We start from the raw sequence: 22,098 nt of genomic DNA, 5'->3' as shown, positions 1-22,098 counted from the left end.
TTCTGGGATATGTGGTTTGGGGGTCTGTCACTAATTCTGAAAATTCTGGACCATTATTTCTTTTGTCTTGTTCTCTTCCTCTCCCCCCCCCCCTTCTGGGAGTCCAATGATATGAATATTACACCATCTAATATTATTCTACAGATCTTAGATGCTCTCTTTTTTTTCCTCATATTTTTTTCTTTTTGCTTTTGTTTTGAGTAATTTCTATTGACTTATCTTCACGCTCTTGGATTCTTACCTCAACAGTGTCCAGTCTACCGATTAACCCATCAAACATATTCTCCCTCTCTGTGCTCTCCATATCTCAATTTTTCTCATGTGGCTCTTTGTTATAGTTCCTATCTCCCCAGTTAAATTATGATTCTGCTTGCACGATTTTGGATTCCTATCAGAGGTGAAAGATAACTTTATAATTTTAGAGGTCTTTTCCTTCAGAGCCACTAATGTATTAATTATAGCCATTTAAGTTCTCTAATAGTTCTAATGTCTGTGTCACATAAAATTCCGTTTCTGATGATTGTTTTGTTGCTTCAGGTTGTGTTTTTCTTGCCTTTTCATAGCTCACCTAAGTAAGAATTAAAAGCCATACATACTATATAGGACAGTAGACTCTGAGGTGCTTGAAGATGAGATTACCATTCTCTCTGTTAGGTCTTTAGTGTTAAGGTTTGTGTTAATCCAGTTAGTAATTGGTCCAGATGTGAAGTTTGCTTTCTGCTTGGCTAGGAATCTCCCCAATCAACTTTGGGTCTTTCCTATGCATGACTCTTCCAGTTGTATTCCAGGGTCATTTCTACTCAATGCTTGCTAGGGTGGTGGTTAGAGAATTGAGGAGGGAAGACAGTCTCTGATGTCCTAATTAAGACTTGGTTTCAGGCAGGCACTGTGAACATGAGTCTTGGTGGTGAGGCCTCCCTCCAGATGTGATGTTAGGTAGCACATATTCTTGTACCATCCCTGAGGGTAGAGCTATTTGTCTTCTCTTCCCGAGGTACAGTGGACCTCCTCTAGGGACCTCAGAATGAATTTTGGTTGTCCTTCCTCCTGGAGATTAAGGCTTTTGTTTCTTAGAAATGACAGGGAGAGGGGCGCCTGGGTGGCTTAGTCGGTTAAGCGTCCGACTTTTGCTTAGGTCATGATCTCGCGGTTCGTGGGTTTGAGCCCCGCGTCAGGCTCTGTGCTGACTGCCAGCTCAGAGCCTGGAGCCTGTTTTGGTCTGTGACTCCCTCTCTCTCTGACCCTCCCCTGCTCACGCTGTCTCTCTCTCTCCTAGAAATAAATAAAACATTAAAAAAAAAAAAAAGAAAAGAAAAGAAATGACAGGGAGAGGGGTCTGAGTTCAGTTTTGGGGGTGGTTGCCATTCCCCTGCCCCGCCAGGGAACCCACCAGTGCTCTCAGGCTGCAACTTTGTGCAGATGAAGGCTTCCAGTCAGTCAGAGAAATAGAGGAATTGGGTCTGGATGGAAGTTGAGCAGTGACTGCTATTCCCTTCCCCTGTCCCCCAGCCAGCACCACAAGAGAGGCTTCTCAGCATGCTTCCTGGTCTTTCCCATGAGTGACTGGTGGAGGAAAAGCCAAAAAAGAGTGAAACACTCCCTGTGTTTGTTGCACTCTCCTGTGAGCCCACATTTAACTTCAGCAATTCATTACAAGTTCTAGCTGAATCTTCTTACTGGCTTACATGGCCTTGGGTGGTGTCCCACACGAGCAAATGCTCAGGCCTTATTTCTTCCTGAAGGTGCCTTTCTCTCATTACATTTCATGTTAATCGTTTGCCCTGTGATGTCAGTTCTTATATGGGTTAAATAGTTAATCTGCTGTTTCTCTAGATTTTTCTCTTGTAAGAGGAAGCAGTGCATATTCTAGCTCTCTATCTTCTTTCTGTAGCTCTGAGCTGAGATATCACGGTTTTTAATAGTACCTTACCATGCTATGTGCAATCCTTAATCTCTTCTGAGCTACAAAACTAACTTGGGTCAACCACATGTAACTGCTGGCCATTGGCAGACAAGACAATCAGTTAGAAAACTTACTATTGGGGCACCTGGGTGGCTCAGCCAGTTAAGTGTCCCACTTTGGCTCGGGTCATGATCTCACAGTTCATGTGCTCGAGCCCCACATAAGACTTTGTGCTGACAGCTCAGAGCCTGGAGCCTTCTTCAGATTCTGTGTCTCCCTCTCTCTCTGCCCCTCCCCTGCTCATACTCTGTCTCACTCTCAAAAATAAATAAGCATTAAAAAAAAACTTCTAATAAAAAATTTTTAAAAATTTACAATCTACTATGTTGAATATATAGGCCCGGTTCTTCATTTACAAGTTCTGATGCATATCATTATAAATTAGTTTACTCAATAATAGATTCTTATTGAAGCAGCACTAAGTTTATAATTTTAGATGCCTCTGAGTCCCCATGAAGACATGAATTATTTATATATAAAATTCTAGCTCTTATTCATTTCTAGACTCTAGAAGTCTGTGGCTTTCTTAACAGTAATAACTTAAGGCACTGAATACAATTTAACAAGTAATATGTCCCATACTTGAAAGTATAGAAGATGTCTTTAAATACTTAATAAGTCTATTTTTTTATGAAGTTAGATTTTCAATAAACCATTCAAGTACTTATTGAGATGATTGCTGGGTGCCATGAGATCACACAGAAATGTAGGCAATCTCATTCTAATTGAAATTAGTCTGTACATCACTGGAAAAAAACATATTGAAAAGAAATAATCCTTCATACATGGTGTAAAAATCCAACCCATTTCTCCTTTTTGTGTCTCTTTTAAGGGTGTATATAAAAGCTGAGGATTTTCTGAGCCTTCCCTTTGAAGACTTCCACTATGTTAATTCATTGTCCTTTCAAGTCCAAGTAGATTTCTGAGTTTTACATTGCTCTCCTTGGTTGAATAAGTATATGTGGAAAGGATTTATGTTTAAGTAGGAAGGTTCTATGTCATTTGCCAGCTGTTCCAAGCAATGTACCAAGTGTATTTCAATGTGAAAATACTGCTATAAGTTAAAAGTTATGCATGATTTTTAATCCTTTGTGAGCTCTCAAAAGGAATCTTTAGAAACACAGCAGACTAGAACACATATTATAAAAATTACTTTGCCTGGGTAATTGGATTTATAATTAGGCATACTTAGTATAACCATATACATGTAAAAGCAACTTATAGGCACAAGTTGACATAGTTTTACAATCAACTAAAAAGGCAAAGAAATTTAAATAAGCACTTTAACTGTACTTAACGAGATAAAAAGCTATCAACCACCTATCAAACACATGTTCCACCAGGGGGTGTAGTCTGCATTTATTCCCTCTGTAGCCACTTTACTTAGTACATGCACCTGAACATTTGTATTAAAAACTCCATTTTTGTAAAGTGATTTATGATGTCCCACTGGCTTTTGGTTTTATTCCAAGCTTTATTGTTTGTCAATCAAACTCCATGATTTCCAACACTTTTGTTTTCCTATTAACACTATGCTTTAAAGAAACTGTAAGTGGATATCTAGGTTCTTCCGGGGAGTTTGTCATTAATCCCAGGCCAATCTTTTCCTATAGCCAGGAAACCTTTAACAAAGCAATAGTTTCTCAGCAGCAAAGATAATTTCACAAATATTCTACAGCTAGATATCACAGATTGAAATTTCTTTAAGTGAATCTCATCTCTAATGAATCTGAAAATACTCGATTACCCTAACAACAAGTATACCAGCAGCTAACAGTCATCAGTTCCAAAATAAAATGTTTATTTCAATCACAGATTTACAAAATTGGTTTACCTCCAGAACTGCATCTGATGAATGAAAATATTTTGTTAGATGCTGACTCACTAAGATGTGTGTATTCACAAATTTATCCAGCAATGGATGTTACAACCATACCAAATACTGAGTGAGAACAATAGATTTTTTTTCTGGGCAAAACGTGCACTGTCTTGAAATCTGTATTGGCTCAGAGTTACCCAGCAGGTTGGTGGCAGTGCTGTTGTTGAACACAGCAGTATCTGATGCATAAGCTCGAGCTCTGGTGCATCGTACACTCATACAGTCAGGGGTGCCTGGGTTTCTGTCACCTGAAGCACTGGGTGGCTCTGGATTCTCCATCATTACCCTCCTGCCTCATGAGGAAGAGGATGGCACTGACTGATGTTGCTCTTATTAAGGGTAATATGAGCAGTAACATGCAGCTCCATATAAAACAGCATATAACACAAGCTGATGCAAAAGAACCCAGAGTTTCAAGACACTACTCAGTAACTAGTTTACACATGAATATACACTAAGGAACCACCAGTGGTATTTCTATGCTCACTGTGCATCCCTCATGGCACATGGCATGTACCAATCCTCAATTAACTCCTGACAGACTCTTCGTAGCTTCTTACCACCATGGCAACAGCTGCAGCCATGATGCATTCCTTTGTTTCCTCAAGGCTATAAGAAAGAGGTAGTACAAATGCCAGAGTCTTGATGAATCCCCATAAGGAGAATTTGCTCAGTCTTATGTTTTGAAAATATTCAGGGTTTAAAGAAATTGCACTGCACTGCCTTTACAAGCTTGGGTTCCAGAGATCTGAGATTAAATCCTAACCACATCTCCTAGTGACTCTACATCTCCACTGCCTCTTCTATAAAATGGGAATGACAGCGTACAGGATCACTATGATGATTAAAGGGGGTAATAGATATTAAGGGCACAGTTAAGCATCCATACATGTTAAGTATTGCTGTTACGATACTTTCTGATGCCGTCAGCCATGGAGTTCGCCCTATCCCAAGAAACTTATTCAAATCCCTGCACTTTAAAGACAGGAAGGCTATTATGCAATACTGATTTGGTCAGCTCTTTATCATTTTCAGTGATAAAAAGGTCTAGCACACATCCCACGAGGGACTATGAGTTTTCCCAGTGCTTCTAGTATACTGGAGGTGGGGGAGAGGATGGGTGAGGGAATGCATCTTTAAAATGTTCAAATCAAAATTACTGCTCATCTGATTTCCTAAACATTTGTTCTAATTCGCCAAATATTTTGCTCACTGCCTTTTCTTTTCATCTTCCTCCATTTGCATGTGCTTTGCTTTTGATGTGGCTCACACTTTAAAAATACATTATTAAGCAGACAAGCACATCACCCCTGGAGCTAGCACTCTGTCCCCTGCTTATTCTTAGCAAATCTCCTTTTGTGTTCTTTTGTGCTGAAGTGATTAATCATTTCAACTATTCAAGGGTTGCTGATGATCTTTCTAGATGATGCCAGCTACGATGACCCTTCCTCCCCCACCATCTACACCACTTTAAACATGTTAGGAATCTGCTTCAGAGTCTTTATTCATATCACAGTGGGCTCCTCATTTCATACAACAATAACCAGCTAACCTCCAAAAGAACTCAGTGTTCATTTCTTGTCTTTTTCCAGAGTCTGGACTTGGGATGGGTGTGGAGAGGCTGGTGAGAGACGTTGGTGAATAAACAAAGAAACAGGAAGTTAAAAAGTCAGAATGATAAACACATATTTTGCAGACTAGAGGATAGGTTTTTATCTCACTGTCTGGAAAGAACCTGTTGCAGCTCATTTTCCGTGCAATACCATCTTCTTCATTTCATGTGGCTGGGTTTTCTTACCTTCCTTGTCTCTTTCTCCCTACTTATTTGCAATGGAATTTTCAAATGGCTTTTGTAGTTGAAGCTGAGTCTCAGAATAGCCAGGGTCTTAATATGTAATTTGGTTTCCAGAGAAGCAGCCTGGGTATGTTTTCAGTGACTGGTCAGTTTTTAGAAGCTGTTACTAACATTTTTAGCTAACTTTAAAGGTTCTATTTTGAAAGCCTATTCTTCACTCCCCCACTCTACCTCCCGATATACACCATTAAACTGAATTCAAAACCATATTTTAAAATGGACCAAAATTACTGTTAGGTCACAAGTTATTGCCAGGGGAGGGAGGACTAAAATGATTCATAAAGTAAATGTGCAGATATAAATATTTTGATAATGTTAAATTAATTAATAAAGCATCTCAGGGTAATTTTAAAAGAAATATGTACTTTACATACAGAAATAAATCTATACAAGACTATTAAAAAGATATTTATAAGTAGCTGAGGATAGAGTTTTGAATTATCATATTATACATCAATAATAAGCCTGCTGATTTTAAGATTTTTAATTTCAGAAGCCTAATCAATGTTCATAGGTAAGTATTGTTTAAAAATAACATAAAATCTTTAAAATTTTTAATCCTGCAGAATCGCAGGTCTCTAATTATTTAGAATTACAACAGAAAAATAAGGCACTTCTTTTAATGAAAAATAAAATGAAAACCTTATACTGAAAAACCTGTAATAAAACACAGTGAGCTTCCAATAACTGGTAATAACTTTTGTAACGTCCTAAGAAATTTAGGGAAAGAGAAAGATACACATCTGCACAAACAGGCACATCTTTTCAGTGGGAGGATAGAGAGAGGGAAGAAAATAAAGCCCCTATTGTTAGCATATGACAATTGTTCTCAAACCTAATAACTGGAGAGACAGGAAGAGGTGTATGTTTCCTCATTTATCATCAAAAACTAAGATTGTTTAGGCAAACAGTATTTGGTAGAGGGCTGATCTTTGGAGAGTGGAGGTATGAGAAGTGGTACTGAGCACAGCACTTCTCCTCAACTTCTGAGGTACAAGTGGGCCCAAGAATGGTACTATGTGCAAATGGGACAATATACCACACGCAATACCTAGTTAATGCAGGAGGCTAAAGAATGTCAATGCTGCGTTACCTATTCTGAAATTATGGGCTGTGTGGACAGATTTCAAAATCTGAACAAAACAAGATGCCCATAAATATGGGAGCACATTCTAAAAGTTATGCAAAATATCTCAGTTCTGAACCCTACATTTATTTTTATTTGCTTATTTATTTTTTTAATTTTAAATAGTTTAAGAGGGAGAGGGGCAGAGACAGACAGAGGGTGGGGGGTGGCCAGAGAGAGAGGGAGAGAGAATCCCAAGCAGGCTTCTCACTCCATGTGCAGCCCAGTGGGTGACACAATCTCATGCCCATGAGATCATGACCTGAGCTAAAATCAAGAGTTGGATGTTTAACCAACTGAGCCAACCATGGCGCCCTCGATCTCTACATTTAAAAAACATATTGCATCGCGTCCAAGTACCCTAAAAACAAAATAATTGCATACCTACAAATCAAATTTCTCTAAACTTATAAAACAACATATAAATGAAATGGAAAAAAATTAGGTTTCTAAGTTTTTTCAGGTAATGCTGATCTAAATATTTATGAATAAAAGAACTATAGAAAATGTCTTATTTAAAATATATGATTAATATCTAGATAGACGGTCTAATTTTCCAAGGCCCTTATCTCTTTAATCTGCAAATTATCATCTTCTATTTTGGAAATTATTTTCAACTTCTCTATGTGGGTACAACAGTAATTTGTAGCAAATTTGTTATTTTACACCCCTCAATTTGAAAAAATAAAACACTTAGTATGGTTTTCATGATTAAAAATACAATTTTAAAATGTATATCTTGAGTTGATTGCTTTGGGTAGATGTGTTTTAATTGTTCTAAGAACTGCTTTCCACAGAGCATATTAGCAGTGGAAATAGCTTTGACTTCCAGCCCTTGATTCTATGAGCAGCAACATGGTAATTAACCAAATTATCCCTGCAAATTTATTATCTTGATTTCTTCAACTTGTACATTACACTCATTATCTATCAAAATGAAAAACTCAGTCTCATGAAAGATAGTAAGAACATAAGCAGCAGATACAAAGGTCTGAGCTCTCCCGATGTGCACGCCAGCAAAAGCTGCTGGACTCCTTTCCACTTCCAATCCTCGGGAGTTACGAGGTGAATTTTCATCTCTCTTGCATTTGTGATAATTGTAGAATGTGTCCTAATGCTCTCAGGTCACACAACAGTCTTGGCTGTCCTTGGAGAGCTGATGATTTAGGGGGATAGCACCTCAATATTTTTTGTTGCAGGACTGGAAGGACAAGGTGGAGAGCAGGAACAGACATTGAGTAAAAGGTCAAAGTCAGCTATTCATTATTCTACATCCATTTATTCAGTATTTATTAAACATCCATTATGTGACAGTCATTTTGATAGCCTTCAGGGATAGACAGTAACAGCCTAATGTGGGATAAGAAAGAGCATTGTGACTCAAGGTAGTGAGTGAAGTGATAAGAATAAAGGATACCTTCCCTAGGGAATACAGAATAGGAGCCTCTAACTCAGACTCTGGGAATCAGGAAGGCTTCCTGGAGAGAGTGACATCTCAAGGTAGGCTTGAAAGATAAGCAGGAAACTGCTAAATTTGGGGTGAGGGGTAGACACAGCGTGTTCTATGAGTACAGAAGAACATGAGGTAAGCCCAGAGGTGAGGGAGAGGTGTTGATATTACTCCAGCAGAAGTGGGTAGAGAGTGTGGGATGTGCAGTGGTGAAAGATAAGGCTGGAATATGATACAGGACTAGGACTTGTGTGGCTCTACAGACCACATCCAGGAATCTGACTCTGTCCTGAATCCAGAGGGGAACCATTAAAATGTTTTTAAAGGAAATGTGCTTTGAGAAAGCTGATTCTTCCTACATGAGGGGAGCTGGCTGGAGGCAGCTGGTAGGCAGGTGACCATGGAGGAGATCTATGGAGCAATCTAAGTTGGAAAGGATGGTAGACTGAACAAGGAGGGTAGCCCAGGGACGGAAAGAAGCGGACCCATTTGAAGCAGATTCATGAGACAGACAGAAAGACTGGGTATAGAACTGAATGTGGCAAGTGTGGGAAGGAGAATCCAATGGCTTGAGAAGCCAGGTGAATGAGGATAATCCATGCTGGAGGAAAAGCCAACAGAGGTGTTAGATGGCATAGCGTGGAGGTGTCTGTGACATGTATAGGTGGAGCTAGAAAGGTGGGCATGAAACTCAGGAAACAGAGCTGGGCTCGAGATACACACTTGACACCCATCATGGCACAAATGTCACCAGAAGCTGGAGAAACTGTAGCCTGTGAGAAGAAAAGAGAGATGGGACAGAAGTCTGAGGAATACTAACACATATGGGATGGGGTAGCTGCAGGAAGAGGAGTCCATGGAGGAGACCAAGAAGAAATGAACCACCAATTGGGAATAAACCCAGGAGGGTGTGGTGAAAGACGCTAAAGCCTGAGCATTTTAAAGTGGAATGTGCAGTCAGCACATTGAATACCCACCCAGAGATTACACTGGAAATGGTCTCTTGAGCTTAGTAAGAAGCCAGTCTGGACTGTTGACCATGGCAAAATGGTCTCAGGGGAGTGGATGGGGAAAAACTCGTCAGTGGTGGGTTGATGAGAAAGAGGAGATGAAGGCACATAAGGGACTTTTGCTAGAGGAGTCTACTGAAGAAGGGGAAAGAGCCACAGGAACGCAGATTTGAAGAAACTCTTTTCCAGAGATGGAAAGAATGTGTACGTGTTTACTCTGAGGACAAGACACCAGAATAGATCGAGGCTGGAGGGGACCTGAGAGAGAGGACGCTTGTCAGCTCCTGAGTTGGCTGCAGTAGTAAATGGGACCCCAAAACACAGGCAGAGGGATTAGTCAGAAGTCAGGAAAGAGGGAAGGAGGGGTAGGTGAGATTTAGTTAAGTTTCCAGGTTTGTCAGAAGGTCAGAATGTGAGAGGCCTGGCAAGGCAGAGTCTAGGCCTATTTTGTTCACTGCTGTACCCCCAGTGCCTAGGACAGAGGCTGGCACATTGGCCAGTGAAGCAAGCAGGCCAAGGGGTTCATGCTAATAGCATCTATCTCCTCAGTTTCAGAGAAGGTGAAGCTCCAGCTGAGGCAGGAAGGAGATGCGGTGTCAGAGGTGTGGAGCAAGGGGGATGGCTTGGCTGAGCCAGATCAACATCATTCTTGGGGATGAAAAAGTCTTACTTTCTATGCATAAATCACAGTTGCATATACCACACATAGATGTACAGTATATTTGTGGTATTAGAATTTTGTGGGGCAGCAATTAGGACGAGTGTCTTGTAAGATTCCTTGGAAGGGGATAATGAAAACAAATTGAGGAACACTGGCTGGGTAAAGGTAGAGAGACTTCAGGGCCCCTAGAGCAGCAATGCCTGTTGAAGATGTCATTGACAGTGAGCTCTAGTGAGAGTAAGTCACTGTTTAAAGGAAACAGCACCAGCCAGCTAATGTGATCCTGCCCTGGAAGTGGGATTCAGCATAAATGAGAGGTCACAACTGGTTGGATGCCTAGAAGGGTCCATGATCCAGCCCCAGAGCTGGGTGCTAGAGAAAAGATTTCACTGCTCCATCCCAGAAGTCCTGGAGGGACCTATACGATGGTGCCTTGCTAATGGAGGGGGTCACCCACACAGGGACTTGCCTCAGAGGAGGGCAATGCTTCACGCATGGCTGTCACGGGCTCAAACTGGCAAGCTTTCTTGGGGAAAGATGGCCATGCCGTTAGGGAATTTGATGGAGCAGAAAAGTAGTAAGAGGTCTTCAGTGACTTGTATTCAAGGACCTGTTTGCAACAACCAGCTGCCGGAGAGAATTTCTAAGTCAGGGGGAGAAGCATAAAATGTAGGGTAGAGGTGAAGAAGGCCACAGGGCTCTTTATGCCATAAATTTTCTGACACAAAGGTTACATGCATGCATATATACATATATCACACTCCAAAATTACTTTTGCAAACAAGGAGAATCTTATTTGTCTGCACATTTTAAGTACTAATATCACTTCAGCTACTTTCGAATGTTTTTGTGCTTTTTAATTTGCACTCCAAAATATTCTTTATTAAATGACTTAACAAAAAATTACATAAATAATTCTCAGTTTCAATCTTTGGTATAGTTTTCAAAGTCCAATGAACATATATGCTTATATTATATGTAAGCAGAGAAATAGGAAAGAAAAATAAAATTGTATTCGTTCTGTTAGGTAAATTTAGCAAAGGACATGAAGCATGTTGGACCGCTAGCACTAAATATTAGCACTTCACTGCTGAACAACAGCACTTAAGAGAACCAAGGATTAAAAATAAGTGTGTCCTTTGGGAATTATACGTTTGAAAGTATTATCAGACATTATAATCTCATGTGTATTGATATTTTCTATAAGTAAAACAAAAACCACATTGCAAAGGTAAACTTCATTCTTGGATAAAGATAAGATTTTGCAAGCTTTGTTCTATGTGATCCAAGGTTAAGCACTTATTTTTCTGGAAATGACGACTCGCTGAAATACAGAGAAGCAGAGTACCATGGGAGTGCTGTGAAAACCTGAGTGACATGTATGGGTGATACCATATAGTCCAATGCGCCACATATACTCTGACAGTGGCACTGTCTCTGCTTCCGTCCCACTTCCTACACTCCTGTGTTGTTGGGGCACGACTCTGCAAAGCATCTTTCAGAGGAGCACCAGCATTGAAAGGAATGTATCCCTATTTGTTTTCTTCCCCACATTCTCTCTCTTACTCATTCTATATGCATCTGTCCCTTTTGAATGTCTGACAGGTGTTTTAAGACAGCGTAAATCTACTACTTTTTGACTTACACTCAATCTCTTCATGTCTTTGATCTGTGGATGTACCTTGTAAGGCAAGAGCAACAGAACACTTACAAAATCAAGTATTCTTAATCGTCTGGTCCTCTAATGTAATGCTGAGACTCTCCAAATATCTTCCTGAGAAACTGTGAAACTGGGTCTTTGACCTTGCCTGAAGCCCAGCCCTTCATGCATTCTGGCTGGCTGACACACTTGCCTTGTACATCTCCTAGTCTTTACCAGCCTGGGTACAGCAGGAGGCACACAGCACCATTCATTTCCATGACACCCAGTGGCATCTAGGTTTTGTTAACATGTCATTTGTGTATCTTCTCTTTTCTTTCAGTCAGCACCTTCATAGTAAAATATTGACAAACACCCATGAAAAGATATCAACCAAGGTATCAGAACTCACCCTTGACTGTCAGGGCAAAAAGTATATTCTCACATGCCTCTAGCTACATGGGCTGCTAACAGTCCTTTGGTCTTCTATCCCCATGGTTCTGTAAATGCCTTTGTAATTTCTAATGGTATGTATCAGAATGAGACCGAGTTAAATAGAGAAAAGCAAAGCCTTTTTTGCCTAACAGAAGCTTCTGGACCTCTGAGGTTCCTTTGGCCATCACCCCAAAGTCTCTGGGGTCAGAAAAGATTCTGATTTAAAGTGGTCTCTTGCCTCACTTCCATCAGAAACTGAACACCTCTAGAGTCATCACAAAGTCTACAGAGTGTAGCCAAATGGCCCTGAAATGTAGGAGAAGGCCAATGGGTACTCCTCGTAGGCACAAAGATGCCCTTGGCAAGCAGAAATGGAGTAATTTAAGTAGGGTTTGTGGTTTCAGCCAAAAGGACTACCATAATAACAACCCACAAAAATACATCTATGCTTATAAAACAAGATATAAATTGTGGTATTTCTGTCTCTATACATTCAGATGATCAAATATGAAAAGAAAATTCAAAACAAAACACTACCAACCAATAATTCATCTTGGACAAGACTTGTAGGTTTTGTCTGGTGCATTTCTCTTGGCCTACATCAGGTTTACTTTTGGTTCGATTTTATTTCACTACAACAAGTAAAGGGATGTATTAATGGGGCTCCTGAGAAGCAATACATAGACTGATTTTGCCACTTGTGGGCTTCATTTTGGCAGTAATAAAATCTTTACTGTTTGAAGCAAATGAAATAATTGATAACAGAAAGAGCATGAGCTAACAACAAAAAAAACCCATCTGGTCTGAAGCAAGGGAGATTGGACTGAGGTCCATTTTTGCAATTGACCCAAATAGGTCACTTACAGCAAGCTGTCTGTTTTTTATTTTCTCTATAGAGTGCCTAATATATTTTCATTCGGGTTAAGGAGCAGGTAGACATTTAAGCACAAGATTTGTCTTGGCCCACCAGGAGGGTCTGAACAAGTGACAGGGCCATAATAATGTGCACTTCATATGATACTACTTTCAACACTCTCTTCACTCACAGAGCTCCCAGAATCAAAACTGAAAATCTTGTCCAGCAGGCTCCTTAGTTTCTACGAGTTTCCTTTTGTGCTAGAAGTTGTTCAACTGTAGTGTCAAGAAACTGATTTGGTTCTCCAGAATTCAAACAAGCACCACAGTTACCCTCTTCCTATCAACAGAAATGCAACTCTGTTTTATTCACTATCAAGATAGTATGGGATGTTGGAGTTGATTTAATGACTAAAGATTAAAACCAAGATGATCAGCTCTGATGTTACATGGAAATTGTCTCTAAATTCGTGGTTTGTGCCCAAACCAGAATCTCAGCCACTGGTCTCTTTATTAGGAAGGCTCACCATGCTATGAGTAGTGCTCCTCAACAACTCCATCTAAAGCTGTCTTGCATAAAATTTGTGCATCCTAGATTCTAGCCCTGCACAACCCCATTAAGTTGTAAACGGATTTTATTTGCTGAACAAATGTTAATGCCATTCTACGTTAATGGATAATGCTACAGAAAGCACCTAAGTATTACAGCATTGGAACCTTTAAGAATGAAATACAGAGTAACTTAAAAAACCGTTTCTTACAAACATATGTCAGCCATGAGGGCTCCTAGCTCATATTGCCCATCTTCAGAGAGCTCAGTTATAATTTCTCCCTCGGTTAACTGAATTTTGCAATAATACACAGATTTATTGGGTCCCAGGATTAAAATTCTGAGTAAGAGTAAAAAATAATTACACTTTAGAATATAATATAATATTCAAATGGCTTGAAAACAGTCACCTCAGCAAAAATAAGGAGAGGAGAGGAAGAAGAAGTTTAAAGATGAGGTTGATAACGTTGGCCATAAAACCTCTGTGAGTTCAAGTGCACAAATGCATGATCTGGCACTTCCGAATCATAAACATGTGGAAATGGGAAACCTCCCTTTCATGGCAAAATGCCTGAGTGGTTTCATTATTGAGCCAGGGGGACTTTTTCATTTAAATAAGACAGCTTGGTAGATAAGATAGAGAAGGTGCTGATGCCAGAGGTGCTCATTAAAGTCTCAGCTCTACCACTTTCTAGTTGTATGACCTTGCGCAAGCCATGTTTAACTTTCTTCTTCTGTAAAATGGGGATGTTAACAGTGCCTGACTCATGGGGCATCTGTGATAGTTAGAATTAACACACGCAAGAAACTGAGAACAATGTCTCGTCTGTAATAAATGTTCCACAAATGTTAGCTCTTCATCAATTAGTACCTGTTACGTATAGGATTGATTGCAGATGGAAAGGCCCTGAATGGGAACCACAGCCTTTCCTCATAAAAGGTCTCTCACCTCATTGATGCTATATTCTCAGTTTTCTTGTCTGGATGCTGTCCCCTCTACTCCACAGAAATAGCATGCAATAAAATCACGGAGGAGCTTTTTGTTGTCCAATCCACAGAGTGGTTTTCAATTCTTGTCTCTCTTCTCCCTTCAGAAATCCTGTACACTGTTGAGCTTGAAATTCTCTTTCCCTGGATTCTAGGACTTTCCATGGCCATGATTATCCCCCAGCTTCCTGAGTCATGCCCTCTCACTTTCATTTGGAGGGGAATCCTACTCTCCCTGGCCCTTAAAAGTTAGAATTTCAGCTTTCATTGCTTCTCAGTCTCTCCTCTCTCCAGGTAAATTAACCTGGAAAATTATCTATGGAAAACCATGGATAACTAACAACATTGGCCTGTGGCTTTAGACCTCTGTTCTGAGCCTCAGATGGATGTATGCTCATCTACATTCTCCATGTTTACTGGATCGTCTCAAAGGTACTTCAAACTCAACATGTCAAGAAATTAATTTATTATTTCATCCCTCCCCCTCACATCAGCATCTCCTTCAATGTTTCTATGCCTATGAGTGCCCCACCAAGCATCTCTCACCTGGACAGCTACAACAGCCTCTCCTCTTTCTTCTTCCTCTCCTCCTCTCAATCCATTCAGCCAAGCAGTCAGAGTAGAGTTTCTAAACAGCTAATCTGATCACATCACTCTGGCTCAGCTCCTTCACTGGCTCCCCTATGCTTATCTTGAACATGGCTGAGAAGAAATAGGCCTACCTGGCTTCTCCTGTCTGGCTTTCCCACCTACTCTCTAGCCACTCTGGTCTCACTGCCCTTTCTGGGTCGCTAACTAGACAAACTCTTCCTGTTCCTCTGCGGGCAGCCTCAACAGTCTTCTACTATGTCAATTATCTATTCAAGCTCCAACTATTGGTCCAAATGTTGCTTTCTCACAGAAGGCCTAAAATTAGGGTCATGTGCCCTGAGTATTCATCACAATTAATATTAGACATTTATTTATTTCTTTTTTAATTTTTTAACGTTTATTTATTTTTGAGACAGAGAGAGACAGAGTATGAGCAGGGGAGGGTCAGAGAGAGAGGGAGACACAGAATCTGAAACAGGCTCCAGGCTCTGAGCTATCAGCACAGAGCCCGACGCGGGGCTCGAACCCACAGACTGCGAGATCATGACCTGAGCCGAAGTCGGCCGCTTAACCGACTGAGCCACCCAGGTGCCCCTAGACATTTATTTATAAGATTACAAATAAAACTTAGTATCTATATCTTCCAGCACATTGTTGGTTTCAAGAGGGTCATGTCTTTTTGGCCCACTATTGTTCTCCCAGTACCTCCCACATGGAAAGGGCATGCCAACACTTGTTAAATGAATTATCTCAATTTTTATTATTTTAAGCCATCTTCATGACCTGCTCATTCTCCACAATAAGAGAGAGAGATGGTTATAAGCAATAAGTACCTTGGTGACCTTGAACACATTAGGTTTACCTTGCTGATCATAAGGGGAGAGAAAGTAATAAGGAAAACTGGGCTCCACAAGACTATCCATGGCAACCCACTGCTTTTAAGCCAATACATCACGTCCATGATTTAGAGCAAATGGAATCATTTGTGAGCTATCACAATGATATTCTTCCTTCTCCCTTGAAGGATTCCTTTCTTCCTTTACTTACTCACTTATTTATTTATTCATTCAACAAGATCATGAATTCTCAATTCCAGACATCAAGGCCATGGTGTAGGAGGAATATTGACATCTGGCAGATACATAGTAAATACAATAGGCTGTAACAGAGAAGGAGCCCTGAGCTTGTGTTTGGAAGAGAGGACATGCTTAGGACAAGAGGGGAAGACAGCCCTGAAGAATGACTCATGTGAGCAAGGCAGAGGACTGCCAGGAAAGCATTCCAGGCAAAACTGGGAATACTGACGTGATCCTCTAGGATAAGCACCAACTACTACTACTAACACCACAGGCTGACAGGTGAAGACAGAGAAAAGGTCCACCTGGACAACAACAGCACCACTATCACCTCTGTTTCCTCTGAGTCTATGCTATCTCCCATCCTGGACCACTCCTCATGGGATCTAGGAAGATTGGAACATTACATAGAGCTCAACTGTCTTCTGATGAATTCATCATTTCCACTGCCCTTTACCTTGCACATGCTTACAAATTAATGATGTGGTTGGTCCAGGCTTTCCCTTTCATTCCAAGCCTGATTCCAGGCAGGCATGGCAGTAGCAGCACCAGTGGAGAATGAGGGGCAGTATCAGGAAATAGGAGTGAGATGAGGGGGTATAAGGCTTTCTTAAGCTTTCTTAAGAAAAAGAATAATAATGCTTTAAAACTCTTGACTGCAGCATTCAGCTTATTTTAAGTGAATTTTATATTACCTAAACTATATCCTTCTGGTGTGTAAATTGCTCATGCCTGTATTCAAATTTTAAGCTCTGTTTGGAGTATGGAAAAGAAAGGTCAAATGACAGATTTCTACCATAACCTCAGAAAAAATAAGAAAGGAGAAGAAGAAGAAGGGGTCGAATTTTATAAATAGTGAAACCAAAGAAGGACTGGTGTGTTCTGCTATTAGCAGTCTACTGACATAAATACCATAACCGATCAAAGGAAGATGGCTTTAACACTGAATATTTGGATTCTAAACATGAAAGTATGTCAAAAGAGAAATAGGACAAGTATATCAGCACTTTACACTATTTGTTGTTTAATCTGAAACAAAGCTCCCGGTTAGGGATAATACAGATATAAAATACAATATCTATTTTATTTAACATATATTAAATGCCAGAAATGAAGCTACCCACTTTGACAACTGTTTTCTATATAAATCTCTGCCAGAAAAGCAAAAATCATTATGAACTCAACAGATCAAACTTCAATTAATTATTCTGGTTAACTTGAGAGTTAAAAGGTTTATTTATGAAATAATGCTTTCCAGGAAGGACAAAAACTCTGCCTTTGAAGACAATTTGATGATTAATGCAAATTTTTAAACCAAATAATTATATTACTGTCATTCATTAGCAATTCAAGAAAAAGTGTGTAGGATGCCCAAAAGTTAGAAACACATTAAAATAAAGGGTTTTTTTCTTTATAGGGAATTGCCATCCCATCTGGTCTAATTTGTCTTGGTGTTCTGCCCAGTGTAATGTCAGCTTTCTGGGAATGTAAATTATTAGGTTACTGCCCTGAAAAAATATGAGTGAGGAAAAAATATGGGTTGAAGATGACATCCTGATTACAAGTTTGAATACTCAGGAAAACACTAATATGGCAGGAGAGCCCAACTTAAGTGAATCTGGGTGTGAAATTGATTCACGGAGGGTGTCTACTAGAGATGGTGATGATGATGAAAAGAATAGCCTCACAGAGAGTAACCGGCAAAAACAATAAGATGCAAAACAACATGGAAATAAGTTTTCAGGCACTGAGTATTACCTCTTTGTCAGAGTGCTTCTGATTCTAATTAAGTTTAGGAGAAAACTAACAAGGCAACCCTTGCCTGACTGGGAAGTATAGGCTATTAAAGTATGCTTTTAAATAGTCGGGTGACAAATGGGGGCATCCAAATGTAAGCACAACCGTATTTTTCATCTCAACTCTGTTCTTCTGTCTCCCAGCTGATTACTTTAATATAGTGTCACCTCAGCCTGTACAAAGGCACTGGGTTGATGTGTAGCTCCAAGATTTTGAAAAGAAGAACTGCTTTTGTAAAGCAGCATTTGGGCAACTTATAGGATTGCCTTCAAAAAAGGTAAATGTCAAACAAGAAGCAAACAATAGCCTCCCTGGACAACGTAGCCACACGCTGCCTTCTATTTGGAATCTAGTCCAACCAATTGGTAAAATTTGTAAAAAAAAAAAAAAAAAAGTCCTTACCCGAATTATTTCTTCAACACAGCTGTTTGTGTCTCCAGATCTGCTCTCCTGAAAGCAAAGGAAAAAAAAAATGAATTAGGTCTGAGAGCACAGATTTATGGTTACAAAGAAAAGATGACACATAAGCTTCTAAACTTGATCTTGGACTGGGGATGCCTGAAGTAGGGCTTACTGATGAACTCCTTTCCTTAATGGACAGTGCGAATCACAGGCTATGACTGCTCCCCTCCCCTCTGAGGCACAGCGGACAGCCAGCCAGGAGCGCTGCATACACCTGAGTTTCAGCTTGGAGCCCTGCTTGGCTCAGTCACGGCCATACTTGGCAGGGCAGGCTCTTAGGGGGATAGCAGCCAATGGGCAGGTGTGAGCTCTTCACCTTGGGCTCTATCCATGTGTGGAAATGTGGCCTCCACTGCAAAAGTGGAACCAGTTCACCCACCAAATATGTGTAATGGCTTTGCCGAGTATAGTGGCTTGCTAAGGCTTAAGTAAAAGTCCATCCCCACTTTTTACGTAAAAGTCTGGTAGTTCCACCATCCTCAAAGCCCAGATTTACTGGTTTGATGAGCAGAAAACTGAAAGACCAAAAGGAGAAACATCCTCTCAACATTCGCACAGCATGCTGGGTGTCATACTCCACAGCCACTTGTTCTGTGACCCACGCTGCCCTGTGCTGGGGAGATGTTAAGGACTCTGAGGAATGGTGGCTTCAGGTCAGAGTCGACACTGGGGAGCATTTTAAGATCCAGAGATGATGTGTGGTTACTGATGGTTCCATAGCTCAGAGCTCAGGAAGTGGTATGGTGGGGACATGAAAGCAGCATCTGCTGGTAGAAGTGCCCACTGTGGTCTGAGGGAGCTACTTCCCCTGGCCTTTTAATTCAATGAGGCTGGCCACAGCTCAGTCTGACATTCTAGAACAAGGCTGTCTTCACAGTCTTCTCCAAGCCTGCTTTCCTGTCCTCTTCACAATTCTCTCTCCACCAGGGAAGCAAATGTGCCCTTTCCTGGGTTTCCTGGTTAATTCCAAGTCAGCCAGCAGATCACAGGTCAATCAGGATTTCCTCAGAGCAGCCGTAGCTAAGCCTGCAGTACTCATCTTCAGCCACATTTACTTCTTCAGAGCACTCACCACACTCAATAACTAGCTCCTTTATAATATCTCTTTCCTACAGAACATACACTTCACAAATTCAGGGGCTCTGTGTCTTTCAGCTGTGCTTCACACAGTCCTGAGTATGTGTGGTAAACTTTAGCTAGTGGACACCGTATGAAGAAATGAATAAACCTACTTCGTGTAGTCTTAGAAATGTGAGGAGTACCATAACTGGCTGCAGGACTTTGGAATTTTGCAAAGGCTCTGCCAAAGAGCACACCTTTGCATCCTCCCCATCCCTGTGTGAGCCACCCCATCCCCTCTACCTGGTGGAAGAGAATTCTGTTTGAAATATTCCACCCTTCGTGCTGGGTAAGGGGGCAGAGTGAATGAAGATATGTGAAGCTTGAAAAGGTTCCACCCAAGATTGAATTTGTCCAAGTCCCTTAATGGAGGCCCAAAAGTTTAAGAGACTTGCCCCTTGCCACATAACAGCAGTGCCTGGACCAGAACATAGGACTCCTGACCCTCAGTCAGGTACCTGTTCACTTCCAGAAGCTTTCCCCAATCCCAAAGCTGTGTTTGAAATATATCTAATCTGTTAGCAAACCTGAGCTTATTTGTCAAAGTACTTCATTACCAGGGTTTTTACAAGGTTATATAAGTTTAGAAACTTCTTGTGTGTGTGTGTGTGTGTGTGTGTGTGTGTGTGTGTGTGGTAAAATATGCAAAACATAAAATTTTCCATTTTAACCATTTTAAAGTGTCTAATTTATTGGCATTAAATACAGTTACAACGCCACCACTATCTAGTTCTAGAAGTTTCTCATAACCCTGAATGGAGTCCCCATGCCCCTTGAACAGGAATTCCCCATTCTTCTCTCTCCCCAGCCTCTGATAACCACTACTTTCTGTCTTGATGGATCTTTCTATTTTTATATTTCATGTAAATGGAATAATAAAATACATAGTCTTTTATGTCTGGCTGGTTTCACTTAGGATAATGCTTTCAAGGTTCCTCCATTTTTATTTTTATTTATTTATTTATTTATTTATTTGGGTTAGGAGGGGCAGAGAGAGAAGGAGAGAAAATCACAAGGAGGTTCCATGCTGTCAGGGTGAAGCCCGCTGTGGGGCTCAGTCCCACGAACCATGAGATCATGACTTGAGCCAAAATCCAGAGTCAGATGCACATCCTACTGAGCCACCCAAGCACCCTGGTTCCTCCATATTATAGCATGTATCATACTCCATTCTTTTTTATGGCTGAATAATATTCCACTGTATGGATATACCACATTTTGCTTATCTATTCATTAACTGATGGGCATTTTGATATTTCCACTTTGATTATTGTGGTATCACTTCTACAAACATCCATGTACAAATTTCTGTTTGAATGTCTGCTTTCCATTTTGGGGGGTATATAATTAGGAGTTGAATTAGTGGGTCATATGGCAATTCTATGCTTAGCTTGTTGAGGAACTGCCAAACTGTTTTCCACACTAGCTGTACTATTTTATATTCCCACCAGCAATATATGAAGGTTCTAATTTCTCCACATCCTTTATTTTTGTTTTGCACTGTTTTGTTTTTGATAGTACCCATCCTACTGGGTATAAAATGATATCTCATTACAGGTTTGATACGCATTTTCCTAATCACTATTGGTGTTGAGCATCTTTACCTGTGCATGTTGGTCATTTGCATATCTCCTTTGGGGAAAATGTCCTTTGCCTACTTTTTAACTGTTTGTTGTTTGTTTTGTTTTTTTAATCTATTGTTTATTGTAAGAGTTATTTATATATTCTGGATTCTTGACCCTTATCAGATATATGATTTGCACATATTTTCTTGCATTCCATGGGGTAGGTATATATTCACTCTCTAGTTAGTTCAAGGATGTACATAATTTTTAGTTTTGATGAAGCCCATTTTATCTATTTTTCCTTTGTTCCTTTGCTTTTGGTGTCATATCTAAGAAATCATTGCTAAATCCAAGGTTCTGAAAGATGTACTCATGTTCTCTTTTAAGAGTTTTACAATTTTAGTTTTCATATTTAGGTCTTTAATCCAATTATTTGAGAACTTTTAGGTGATATTTATTTCCTTATGGATTATTTGTTAAGTTTTAGTTAAAATAGGAACATTCTCTTTGTATAAATTACTTCATGCTGGTTCATCACTAAAGGATTAATAACAAAATGCATAAGGCACAGCCACTGTTGCTCACAGTGCATGAACACAACATACATGTCTAAATCAAGAAAAATAGTCTTAAATAGTATGACAGGATTAGGAGACCCAAATGCATTTAATAATATTTCATTATCCTTTCCTACACCCATCCCTCCTGTTTTCCCAAAAGTTTCAGTTTGGTGACACACATCTAATAACTTCCTCCTCTCATCCCCAGTGCCTTATCCTAGGACTGCTCTGGAAACCTCACCATTCTAACACTCCAATCAAACTGGATCAAATTGCTCTTCTTAGAACCTGCCCCAAACCTACTTCCTTTCCAGGGCAGCCTGAGGCAGTCCACAGAGGCTGCACGGTAAAGTCTCAGTCCAGCCAGGGCTCAACGATGTTTAGAATAAGCTCCTTTGGAGTTCAGTAGTGGGTGTAAGTGGTCTCAATTGGAAAACCTGTCTTCAAATTTACAACCGTTTTTCTTACCCCACTTTTAAGTCCCAATTCTTTCCGACTCCATAACATACTGGCAGAGT

At 40.2% G+C, this 22,098-nt stretch overlaps 1 protein-coding gene across 1 annotated transcript in view; it reads right to left on the bottom strand.

The window, feature by feature from the left end:
- Positions 1 to 22,098, bottom strand: part of AFF3 (ALF transcription elongation factor 3) — a 434,327-nt gene that overhangs the window by 248,423 nt on the left and 163,806 nt on the right. Inside the window, exon 7 of the mRNA XM_077749191.1 lies at positions 18,277 to 18,324. Coding sequence (XP_077605317.1) covers positions 18,277 to 18,324 — 48 coding nt within the window. The remainder of the gene's footprint in view (positions 1 to 18,276; positions 18,325 to 22,098) is intronic.

Source organism: Crocuta crocuta, unplaced genomic scaffold (genome assembly GCF_008692635.1).
Source record: "Crocuta crocuta isolate KB4526 unplaced genomic scaffold, BGI_CrCroc_1.0 scaffold118, whole genome shotgun sequence".
Classification (NCBI taxonomy): Eukaryota; Metazoa; Chordata; class Mammalia; order Carnivora; family Hyaenidae; genus Crocuta; species Crocuta crocuta.
This window is presented reverse-complemented; position numbering and strand designations above follow the sequence as displayed.